The 10,969-nt window shown below is 43.5% G+C and overlaps 2 protein-coding genes across 4 annotated transcripts; both read left to right on the top strand.

Annotated features, from left to right (window-relative positions):
* Positions 1–220: 220 nt before the first annotated feature.
* Positions 221–5,410, top strand: parp3 (poly (ADP-ribose) polymerase family, member 3). Its single transcript, XM_069687894.1, has 11 exons — positions 221–370; positions 640–848; positions 930–1,055; positions 1,569–1,748; positions 1,847–1,985; positions 2,364–2,587; positions 3,136–3,291; positions 3,400–3,486; positions 3,564–3,741; positions 3,834–3,977; positions 4,225–5,410. Exons 2-11 carry the CDS (start codon positions 657–659, stop codon positions 4,395–4,397), a joined length of 1,599 nt encoding a protein of 532 aa, XP_069543995.1. The 5' UTR covers positions 221–370; positions 640–656; the 3' UTR covers positions 4,398–5,410.
* A 621-nt stretch (positions 5,411–6,031) lies between these two features.
* On the top strand, positions 6,032–10,375 carry gpr61l (G protein-coupled receptor 61-like). 3 transcript variants are annotated; one of them, XM_069687897.1, is made up of 3 exons: positions 6,032–6,350; positions 6,470–6,522; positions 7,236–10,375. In XM_069687897.1, exons 2-3 carry the CDS (start codon positions 6,482–6,484, stop codon positions 8,581–8,583), a joined length of 1,389 nt encoding a protein of 462 aa, XP_069543998.1. In that variant the 5' UTR covers positions 6,032–6,350; positions 6,470–6,481; the 3' UTR covers positions 8,584–10,375. The 3 variants fall into 3 exon arrangements, with proteins under 3 accessions (XP_069543998.1, XP_069544000.1, XP_069543999.1); XM_069687899.1 differs by having other exon boundaries at positions 6,470–6,526; XM_069687898.1 differs by lacking the exon at positions 6,470–6,522.
* Positions 10,376–10,969: the final 594 nt, after the last annotated feature.

Raw genomic sequence — 10,969 nt, 5'->3', positions numbered from 1 at the left:
TTTCTGTTCTTTAAAAGGAAAATGTGAACTAACCTTTGCAGAATCACCTGGAGTACATGTACAGTATGTATGCAGCTACGGGTCATTAATGAGCCTCAATAAGAAGCCGTCGTCGCAGATTAAGCCCGCTGGGGGGCGCTATAGCCGTCAGATATGACTGGATTTACCATCGACTCCATCTGCAGAGGAAAAGAAGGAGTACAGCTCAGCTCCACCTCTTCCTCTCCAGTTAACTGGATCTTTACTTCCTCAATATCACAGCTACAATCTGAGTTCCGCTGCAGGACCGAGGACACCCCGTCTGTCTGTCTGACTGTCTGAGTGTCCACCTGTCTGTCTGACTGCTGCAGAAACAGCGCTCATTAAAAAGGTGAGTTTCCTAAATCCAGGTCGTGTCCGGGATAAACGCGGAAGGGTGGAGGCTGCAGCTGCCCTCCAAAACAACCAAACTCCTCAGGTGTTATTGAGGATCAGTGAAGCCGAGCGGGTTGTCACTCAGTAGTTCAGTTCATGTGTGTGTTTCACTGACACCAGCTGACAGGTGCAGGCATGTCTCAGCATGTCTCAGCATGTCTCAGCTTGTCTCAGCTTGTCTCAGCTTGTCCAGGCATCAAACCAACGTGGGCAGTTTGTGTGCAGGGCTGTGCGTCAGGAACATGGCGCCAAAGAAACGAGCTGCTGCTGCGGGGAAAGCGGGAGGCAAGAAGGCGAAGAAGGAGAAGAAGGAGCCCGACACCCCGAAACCAAAGGACGCCTTCACCTCCGCTAAAGAGGCCCTTCTGGCTGCGGGGTCCCAGGAGAAGGGCCGGAGGAAGGTGGATGAACACTGCTCCCTGTCCTCCGGAGAGGTAGGACACCACACGTTACACTACATGGCATTTACAAAGGAATCAAACAGACTTAATAAATGTTGTGTTTGTCTCCTGCAGGTGCACGAGGACTACGACTGCATGCTCAATCAGACAAACATCGGACACAACAACAATAAGTTTTATGTCATCCAGATTATTAAAGAAAACAACAAATACTTTTCATGGAACAGATGGGGCCGAGTGGTAAGTTGGTCCTACAGTGGATTTCTATTATATAATCTTTGTTTTGATCATTTATCTTTTTAAAATCTTAAATATCAGCATCTCCAACATCTATTTAAGACATGTTTTCCTCCTTTTATTGTACGCACAGTATCAGTGGACTGCAACTCTGATGTTGAGCGGTGTTTCCAAAAGTTCAACGTGCAGCCGTACAACCGTCCACAACCAGATAGAATTCAGTTTATTATCACCGAGGACTAAAACAACCAGAAAATATTCATATTTAGAAAGCTGGAAATGTAGTTGAAGCATTTTTTTCATCCAAAAAAGACTCAAAAAATAGTTGCCGATTAATTTTCTGATCAACTAAGTTGCAGCTCTTATCTTTATCCTTTGCATGATTCAAAGGGCTTAAAAAAAACAACCTTAATTAATTCTTCAAATTCTTATTTGACCTCCAGACATTCGTCCCGCTCATGTTAGCAGGATCCTCTTTGATTGCCGCTGATTGCTTCATCTCTGATGTAAATTTAGGGCGAAGTGGGACAAAGCAAACTTAATCCGTTTGATAAACCCGAGAATGCCGTGAAGGACTTTGAGAAAAAGTTTAAGGACAAGACGAAGAACAACTGGAGCGACCGCACGGATTTTGTGTCTCATGCCGGGAAGTACACGTTGATCGAGGTGGACGGAGAGCAGGATGCGGAGGTCAAGGTGAATATGAAACCCTTCATCCACGACACACTACAAATAGCTGAATGTGTTCCAGATGTTTTAGAGCGTTGATATTATGCGTGTTTGATTCCCTGCAGGTGGACAGTGTCGACGGGAGGACGGTCCAGATTACAAAGAACCTCCTGCCCTGCCACCTCGACGAAGCCACGCAGAAGCTCATCACGCTCATTTTCAGTAACGACATGTTCAAGGAGGCGATGGAATGCATGAACTTAGGTGGGTGTCTCTCAAGTCAACCACCACTTCGGACAAACAGGTTCATCTAGTTTCTAAAGGCTCAGTGAGCATAAAGCACCTGTTGTGTAACACGCCCAATGTGCTCGAGTCCCTGTTGAGACGAGGAGATGAACGAGGACAAAATTTGACTTATAAATGATTAACTGCTGCTGCTGCAAGCAAAGGGTGAAGTCTGCATTTGCTTATCTCAGACCTCTGGATCTATCTAATCAGTGTCATGGGCGTTAGTAAAACCACTGTTTGCATCTTAAAATCTACAAAATACTCTGTTCAAAATGCCTTTTCTCAGCAAAAACGAAGAAAACATCCAATAATAGTCTGATTGTTTGTTGTTTTGTGTGTGTGGCTATTATACAGACATCAAAAAGATGCCTTTGGGCAAACTCAGTAAAGTGCAGATTGCAAAGGGCTTTGATGTTTTGGAGGAGATTGAAGCAGCTATGACCCAAAGAGGTGGAAGAAGACGCCTGGAAGAACTCTCCTCTAAGTTCTTCACCACCATCCCACACAACTTTGGCAGGACCAGACCGCCAACCATCGACGACACGGAGATAGTGATGAAGAAGAAAGAAATGCTCATGGTGAGGTGTTTTTGTTTTCTTTTACAACCCTGTTTGTAAAACAGCCGGGACGCTGTGTAAAATGTAAATAATAACAATGTGGTGATTTGTTCATCATCATAAACCCATATTTAATTTTAAATAGACCAAAGACAACATATCAAATGTTGAAACTGAGAAATTATATTGTTTTATTAACAATACGTGCTCATTTTGAATTTGATCGTCTCAAAAAATGGGCAACAAAAGACGGGAAAAGTTGTGCAACACTAACTGTGTAACTGCATTAAAAACAGACAGAACTCTGTAATGGAAATCACTGCATGGGCTCAGGAACACCTCAGAAATCCATTGTCTGTCAACAGTTACATCTACAAATGCAGGCTAAAACTGTATATCAGACAAGAATGGGACCACATTTCACTTTCTAAACTCCAGAAACTGGTCTCTTCAGTTCCCAAACGTTTACAGAGTGTTGTTAAAAGAAGAGGTGATGCAGCTCAGTGGCGAACATGTTGGAATGAGCTGCCTCTCTGTGACGTCGCCTCCCTTTCACATGCTTCATAAAGGTGCTGGCTGACATCGAGCTGGCTCAGACTCTGAAGTCAGAGACCGAGAAGGCTCAGGAAGAGATGATCGAGACGGTTCCTCACCCTCTGGACCAGGACTACACTTCTCTCAAGTGCATGCTCAATCTGATAGACAGGGACACGGACACATTCAAGGTGAATACGAAGGCCTCGTACCGTCAGGACTGTTCTGAGACTCTGTATGTCAATATTTGTTGTTCTGTTTGTTTGTTTATTTCTTGTTTGTTTTTTTTGCTTTTGCAGATCATAGAAAAATACCTGAAAGAGACTTCAGATGAATACAGTAAACCCAAAATTCTGAATGTTTGGGAGGTGGATCGAGAGTCAGAGGTAGGCAGTGCGCCCAGTTTTAATACAGAGGACCAAAGCTCTGTGATTTCACTCATAATGTATGTTCCATGTTTCAGGGGCCGCGCTTCAAGGAGAACGACAGCCTGGAGAACCGCCGCCTGCTGTGGCACGGCACAAACATCGCGGTGGTGGCGGCCATCCTGAAGAGTGGTCTGAGGATCATGCCTCACTCGGGAGGCCGCGTCGGTCGCGGTATCTATTTTGCATCTGAAAACAGCAAGTCTGCAGCTTACGGTGAGTCTGGAGGGACGAAAAAACATAATACTGACATTTATTTCAATCATAATTCTGTATTTGAATCACACGTTTCTGTCTTTCATTTTTAGTGCGCCCCTCTAAAACTACTGGCGTGATGTTTCTGACTGAGGTAGCTCTCGGTGAAGAGCATACGATCACCAAAGACAACCCGTCCTTGAGGAAGGCTCCTGCAGGTTATGATTGTGTGGTGGCGCGAGGCAACGTGGAACCAGGTACGACACTTCCTCCGTTTTATGCATCAGATCCTCCACAGAGTTTTTCTGTGTTTGCTGTGATTAAAAATGTATGATTTTACAGCGGCTTTTCCTAAAAATTGTGATTTTATTTGCAGAGTTTTATATGTTTTTTGCAGGAAAATTGCAGGAATTAGCAAAAATTGCAAGTCAAGGATAAAAAAATTGCAGTTCTTTTAAGAAACCCGTGCACTTGCAAAGTGTTTGTCAACTGTTGTGTTTTCAGATCCCTCCCAGGACGTCTCCATCACCCTGGAGGGGAAGCAGGTCGCCGTGCCGCAGGGTCCGCCCATCGACCAGCCCCAGTTTAAGAACAGCCACTTCAGCAACAGTGAATATCTCATCTACAAGGAGAACCAGTGTCGCATCCGCTACCTGCTGGAGCTGAAGATGCGTTGATAAATCAAATCAAAGAATGAAGCATACAAAAAGCTCGTCATTGTTTCTATGTCATGGGCTTCCGTCAACACTCGGTATGCTGTTTTCTTATTTGTTGTGACGATCACGCTGACTGTCGGTGTTCCTACCAACAAATCCTTCTTTTCTGTGCCTTAAACCTGCGTTTTTCAATAGATTGCATTCCTGTTAATGCACATGCTAACAAACTATAATGACTATTTCCTTAACCATGAAAAAGATGGTGACCTCTCACTATTATCCTCCGACTGGCATATTTTACTTTGAATGTTTAATGACCCAGATTCAGTCATCCAGAGCAGAAAAGCAACTAAAACATGTTGAAAAAATAATCATGAGGTAAAATTTGTACAAGATAAAAAATAGTTAAGTCAAACTATGCACCTGCATTTATTTAAAGCAATGGATATCAGAGTGTATGAATGTATGATCAGCTTGTTTGCAGCCCTTCTTCCACATTTCTTGCTCCTGCTGCTGCTGACTATAATGTTCAAAAGACTTGATGTTTGCACACTTTTCCTTCTTGAACTACTTACTGCACTTTGTGTTGTATTTACTGTTTCAGTTCTAGTTTGACTTTACTTTTTAGATATTGCATTTTTTTTTTTATTGAAGTGGTAATGAAAGGATTGCCCTGTCCTTCAGGAAGAAGATATGTTGGATATTTAGCAGGATTTGCCGCATGCCTTTACAGTTATCCTTAATGATAATAACAATAGAGTAGAGCAGGCGCATTAATGGCACCTTATGCACATACATCTTTACAGAGATATAAAGTTGAATTTGTGGCTAAAACTGTTACAAATCTCGTGTTTTCTTGAGCTATTTACAAAAAGTCTTGACTTGCTTTTCCTTGCAGTGGTCCTCTAGCTGTGTCTACAGCCACCACTTGGTGTCAGTAATGAGCAACTCTGTTTCAGATGAAATTGCCTCAGCCTCTTTGCACTATGCCACTAGTTGAACCTGTGAGAAGGTAATAAACTGAAGTGCCCCTCCGACTGTTTGCAGCGTCTTTCCTTTTGCTCTTGAAGGCTTTTCATGTTTATGGTTGCTTTTAAGGTGTTTTCGAATAATACCGATCTTATTAAACCTTTTTCTAAAAGGTGGATGCTTCACGCACACGTTGAACTCCACACACAGAAGATTGAAACAATCAGCACAGTTTCAAGGTGGACACACAAACTTAGTGTCACACATTCACACCGTTTACCAAGTATGACACCAGTTTAAAGACCAAATCAAACACCATCTGAAACCAGTTTATAACAAGTCCAAAATCTGTTCTGAACCAAGTCCAAAACCAGTTAGAAAACTAAAGTCCAAACAAAATCTAAAACCTGTTTAAAAAAAACGCATCTAAGACCAATTTATAACAAGTCCAAAACCAATTCTAAAATCAGACCAAAACCAGTTTAAAAACTAAAGAGAGCCGCCTGCATGAGGCTGATGTGCATTTCTTCTTCAATCTGGAGGTCATTAGGACCCAGGGGAGACGCGCTGTGGAGGGGGACAGTGGACTGTCTATTTGAAAAGACAAAAAAAAGAAAAGAAAAAGAAGCCTCCATCACTCACACAATCACACAATACAATGAGTGACAGTCACTGCCATACACAGGAGTGAGGCTGCTGCTGGAGGGATGAGGGCACAGCAGGAGAACAATTTACCAGCTGAAAGCAACATGGAACCAGTGAGCAGCGCTTTTTTAATAAGGAATAAGCATGTAAGATAACTTTGGAGCATCTTTACAGAAGAACCAAACCTCAGACGTAGAGTTAACTCTTCTTAATAACTTAGATTTTCAAGTGAAGGAGTGAACAATTTACTTTCTGCGTGGGAATAAAAGTATGCGTCAGTTGAGGAGGAGCTGTGTGATGTCAGACTTCTGGTTGACCTGTTTGTTTTGAACTATACATCACAAACAGAGTGCATCATGGGTGAGTCAATTTTATGCATAATCTTCTTTTTTTGTTAAATGCTGCATGTGTTTTTAATGAAAATTCAGATGAAATATTTACTTTTAATCAGCAGTCAATCAATATGTTTTGGCACGCAGATATGAAAGCAGATGCTTTCTAAGGTGCTCCACAGCATCCTGATCAATCAGTGGCAAGTATGCACATTTTTCAACAGAACTTTTTAATCTATCTTAGTTTTTCAAAATAAAATGATAAAATCTTTGTCTTGAAAATGCATAATTCGTGCAACAGGTGAATTCCTTCCTTCTAATAAAAAGGAAAGACTTACAGTTCCTCCATATTAGTGGATTTATAATGTCAGTTTATTTTGAAAATAGGTTGAGAAAAAAACTCATATGCACATTAGCTTTTGTTTATTAATAAAAACTGTCTTTTGTTTGGATGTAATACGTCTATTTTCATGACAGTCTGTGTCACTCCTTTATCTGATTCTCAAATGAAGCAGAAGAGTCAGTAATGCATTCAGAGATGTTATGTAAAACAAATATTTTTCAAATGACTGCTTGTAAAATAAAAAAAAATACAAAATCAAATATCGCTGGTAGCCGAGGGCTTCGACTACTGAAGGAGAAGATTGGTTAGGACTCTCACAGCTCTTATCTTTACCAGCAGTGTAAAGTGGCTCTGAATGGAGGCCGGCACGGATTTCACACCAGGACTGTAACTTTACTGTGAACAGGAAATCTGCCCATAAATCATTCTGTTCACGCTTAAAAAAATGTGCTACAAGCAATATATTAATCAGTTCATTGACATAATATTAGATCATGTTTCATAGGTAGATGAAGGCAGTTGAAATGTTTATGGCTGATTTATAATTATTTCTCCGTCCTCTCACCACAGGACGTCCACACACGAAGACCTTCGAGACACAAACGGAGGACCGTGTGAGCGAATAATGGCCGACAAGACGGGCCCCATGAGAGCCTCCGCGTCTCATGCTTCAGCTCCGAATCTCACCACGGCGCTGTGGGAGCCCGACCCCACGGTGCCCGCCGACGTGGGCGTGGTCACCAGCTCCCAGTCGCAGATCAAAGACCTCTTCGGGCTGTTCTGCATGGTGACCCTCAACCTCATCGCTCTGCTGGCCAACACCGGCGTGATGGTGGCCATCGCTCGGGCTCCCCACCTGAAGCGGTTCGCCTTCGTGTGCCACCTGTGCGCGGTGGACCTGCTGTGTGCCATCCTCCTCATGCCGCTGGGCATCATCTCCAGCTCGCCCTTCTTTGGCACCGTGGTGTTCACCGTGCTGGAGTGTCAGGTCTACATCTTTCTCAATGTTTTCCTCATCTGCCTGTCCATCCTCACCATCACCGCCATCAGCGTGGAGCGCTACTTCTACATCGTCCACCCGATGCGTTACGAGGTGAAGATGACCATCAACCTTGCGATCGGAGTCATGTTCCTGATCTGGGTCAAGTCTCTCCTCCTAGCCTTGGTCACGCTGTTCGGGTGGCCGGCTTACGGACACCACAGCTCCATCGCAGCCGCTCACTGCTCCCTCCACGCGAGCCACAGTCGCCTCCGAGGAGTGTTCGCCGTGCTCTTCAGCGTGGTTTGTTTTCTGGCTCCCGCAGTGGTTATATTCGCCGTTTACTGCGGCGTGTACAAGGTGGCTCGCTCTGCCGCCCTGCAGCAGGTCCCTGCCGTGCCAACGTGGGTGAACGCGAGCCCTGCCAAGGACCGCTCGGACTCCATCAACAGCCAGACCACCATGATCACCACCACCCGCTCCCTGCCCCTGAGGCTGTCTCCGGAGAGGGCCTTCAGCGGAGGCAAAGCGGCGCTCACGCTGGTGTTCATCGTGGGCCAGTTCCTGCTTTGTTGGTTGCCGTACTTCATCTTCCACCTGCAGATGTCTCTGACCGGCTCCATGCAGAGCCCGGGGGACCTGGAGGAGGCCGTCACCTGGCTGGCCTACTCCTCCTTCGCAGTGAACCCGTTCTTCTACGGGCTGCTGAACAGACAGATCCGTGAGGAGCTGGTGAAGTTCCGGCGCTGCTGCCTGACCCAGCCGGTGGAGTTCGGGGCTTCCAGCCAGGAGGGCTCGTTTCAGGAGAACTTCCTCCAGTTCATCCAGAGAACCACGAGCACGGCGGAAACTCGCTCCAGCGGCGCCAACTCCAGTCCCAGAAACACCACGGACCAGCGGACCAAGATCCCGGGACAGATACCGGCGGCACACGCTTAGACAGAGATGAGCTGTGGACTACAGGGTGAATATGCAGGTCACGCATACCGGCATCACAGCGAAGCATGTAAAACACCTGCTAGTCCACTGCAGGACACCGAGGCATCAAAAACCACACGGTTAAGTTTAGGAAATTAAGGTGGGGTTAAACGTGACAGGGTCATAATTTAGGCACCAAAACTACTCGGTTAAGATTGGAAAAACATCAAGCTTTGGGTTCAAATAAGTAATTTTACACAACCAAAGACACATGAGTTAAATATGTCGCATAAGTAAAGTGAAAGTCCTCCACCAACCTCCGTTCTTCATGGACTTCATCACTCTTTGTACCCTAGAAATGAGAACATCCTGGTCTAACACGCGTGTTCACGTCAAGCGAGAGGAAAACCACACCCGTGACCCGGATCCCTCTAGTGGACTGAAGGGTGTACTACATACTTTAACCAGTCTTGTTATTTTTTTCTATTTTAATTTGTCTATTTATTTCTATTTTCGTGAAGCAGTAGGCCCAGATTTGGAGTATTTTCGACACTGGACATTACAATAATTCTTTGAATGTAAATATGGACATTTTAATATCGTTTTAAGATAGACTTGAAAAGATGTCGTTCAAATACATTTTATTGTTTAATTATTTTTGGTCAAGGTGCTCTGATTGTACTGTAATATTGAAACAGTGACACGTTTTTTCTTGGGTATATTTTCCATTTATATTACAATTAGCATAATTTTAACGATGTTTTTTATATGTGTATATGAATATGTAAAAACTGCAATAACAAGGTCATGATGTGATGGATATTGTTAACTGTTGTTTACTGTATTTAATTATTCTTTATTTTATATATGAGTTGGTTCCACTGTCATTTTTATGTCAATAATAATACACTGTATATTTAAATGTTTTTTGTGTTAACTTTTGTAAACTGATGAATATAAATGTTGCGATGCTCCGTTATATTTGACAAACAGCAGCGCGGTGCGATCACCTCGTATCAGCATCCATCATCCCTTCAAACAGCCTTCGGGCGAGACGCAGAGCGGCATAAAACCCCAAAGTTCCTGCGTGCCACAGATATGCTGATAGATGGTGAATGTCATCTGCCCCCGTCGTCATGGAAATTGAGTGAGGCGATGACTCACATAGCAACGAGGCCCTTTTGGCTGGATGTACGCTGCGGCGTTGGACCCTGAGTGGAGTCTGCAGACAGATTACACAAGTTGAGCCTCATCAACATGTGGACAGAGGCTGAGAGGAAGTAACACAAGTTCCCGCCGAATATGGACCACGGTGATCCGACACGAATGGAGGTGGAAAAGGAGAATATTCAAAGGAAATCATTAGAGTGGTTTGATAAAGCTCAGAGCGGTGACAAAGTGCTGTTTTATGGTCGCTGCTGTTTGTATTAGTCGTTCACAAACAGCGGAAAAAGAGCGAGTAGAGTGGTTTCAGCAAATTACAGCAAACACCATTTTTCTGTATCACTCACTAGAGTATACATCACTCTTACATAACTCAGGTTGTGTGTTTAATACCTGAGTAAACGCTGCGTCAGCTGGATATTGATGCAAAAACACACCGAGGGACAGGTGAAACGTTTTCAACAGATATCAACAAATAATGAGATTATTTCTCTGCTATAATAAGGGATTTTTTTTTTTTTTAGATTATTAATACAGATTTAAAGACATGACAGCCACTCAAATCTAATGTTTATAAATTTAAAAGATTTAAAGAAAGTAAAGTGTTATGTCCATCCCATGATAAAACTGCAATAAAACATCTATTAGATCTACAGTAAAATTAATCAGTGAAGACTTCAGACTATGTTATCAATGCGAACATCTTCGAAAAGATGAGTTTGTCTTTTACAGAAACATCTGGAAGACAAAGTGAAACAGCAAATCTGTAGGTGGCAAAAAAAACCCACCATTATGTCTTTGGTGTTATTGTGTTTTTTGTGCATCATCAGACCTGTTTGAATGTCACTGGTTGTGATTCCAGATGTTTCCGACCTGACAGCAGTTTATGTGTGGAGGAAGACAGCAGCAGGGACGTTCGCTTACCGAGACAGAAGTTTCTTCTGGAGCGTCTCGTTAGTGTCCGACATCATCAGGCAAGTTGATGAAAGACAGACTTCTGCACACGTTGATGTCTTTTGCAGCTGGCTGGAAAATTAAAATCCAATAAGTAAGACAAGAGGATTCAGGAACAAAACATGAAAATGAGCAGAGGAGACTTTAACAAACAAAATGAATGCTCAGCTTGTTGATAATTTAATGAAAGTCCGCTTCATCTGGACTTCATCTGACCTACAGACTCTCAGGAAAAAACAACACTTTCTTCATGGATGTTTGAAATACTGCCAGCCACAAATCCTCCTCT

Source organism: Brachyistius frenatus, unplaced genomic scaffold, assembly GCF_029030835.1.
Source record: "Brachyistius frenatus isolate BFR_SWC_R1_liver_20210118 unplaced genomic scaffold, ASM2903083v1 Contig_500, whole genome shotgun sequence".
Taxonomy (NCBI): domain Eukaryota; kingdom Metazoa; phylum Chordata; class Actinopteri; family Embiotocidae; genus Brachyistius; species Brachyistius frenatus.
This window is presented reverse-complemented; position numbering and strand designations above follow the sequence as displayed.

What these genes read in the sequence shown, in the direction of transcription:
- gpr61l (XM_069687897.1), top strand. Translation starts at nt 6,482, where the DNA reads ATGCTTTCTAAGGTGCTCCACAGCATCCTGATCAATCAGTG. An exon ending in AGCATCCTGATCAATCAGTG is followed by an intron (nt 6,523 to 7,235) that starts GCAAGTATGCAC and finishes CTCTCACCACAG; the next exon opens with GACGTCCACACACGAAGACC.
- parp3 (XM_069687894.1), top strand. Translation starts at nt 657, where the DNA reads ATGGCGCCAAAGAAACGAGCTGCTGCTGCGGGGAAAGCGGGAGGCAAG. An exon ending in GCTCCCTGTCCTCCGGAGAG is followed by an intron (nt 849 to 929) that starts GTAGGACACCAC and finishes TGTCTCCTGCAG; the next exon opens with GTGCACGAGGACTACGACTG. An exon ending in CAGCAAGTCTGCAGCTTACG is followed by an intron (nt 3,742 to 3,833) that starts GTGAGTCTGGAG and finishes TTTCATTTTTAG; the next exon opens with TGCGCCCCTCTAAAACTACT.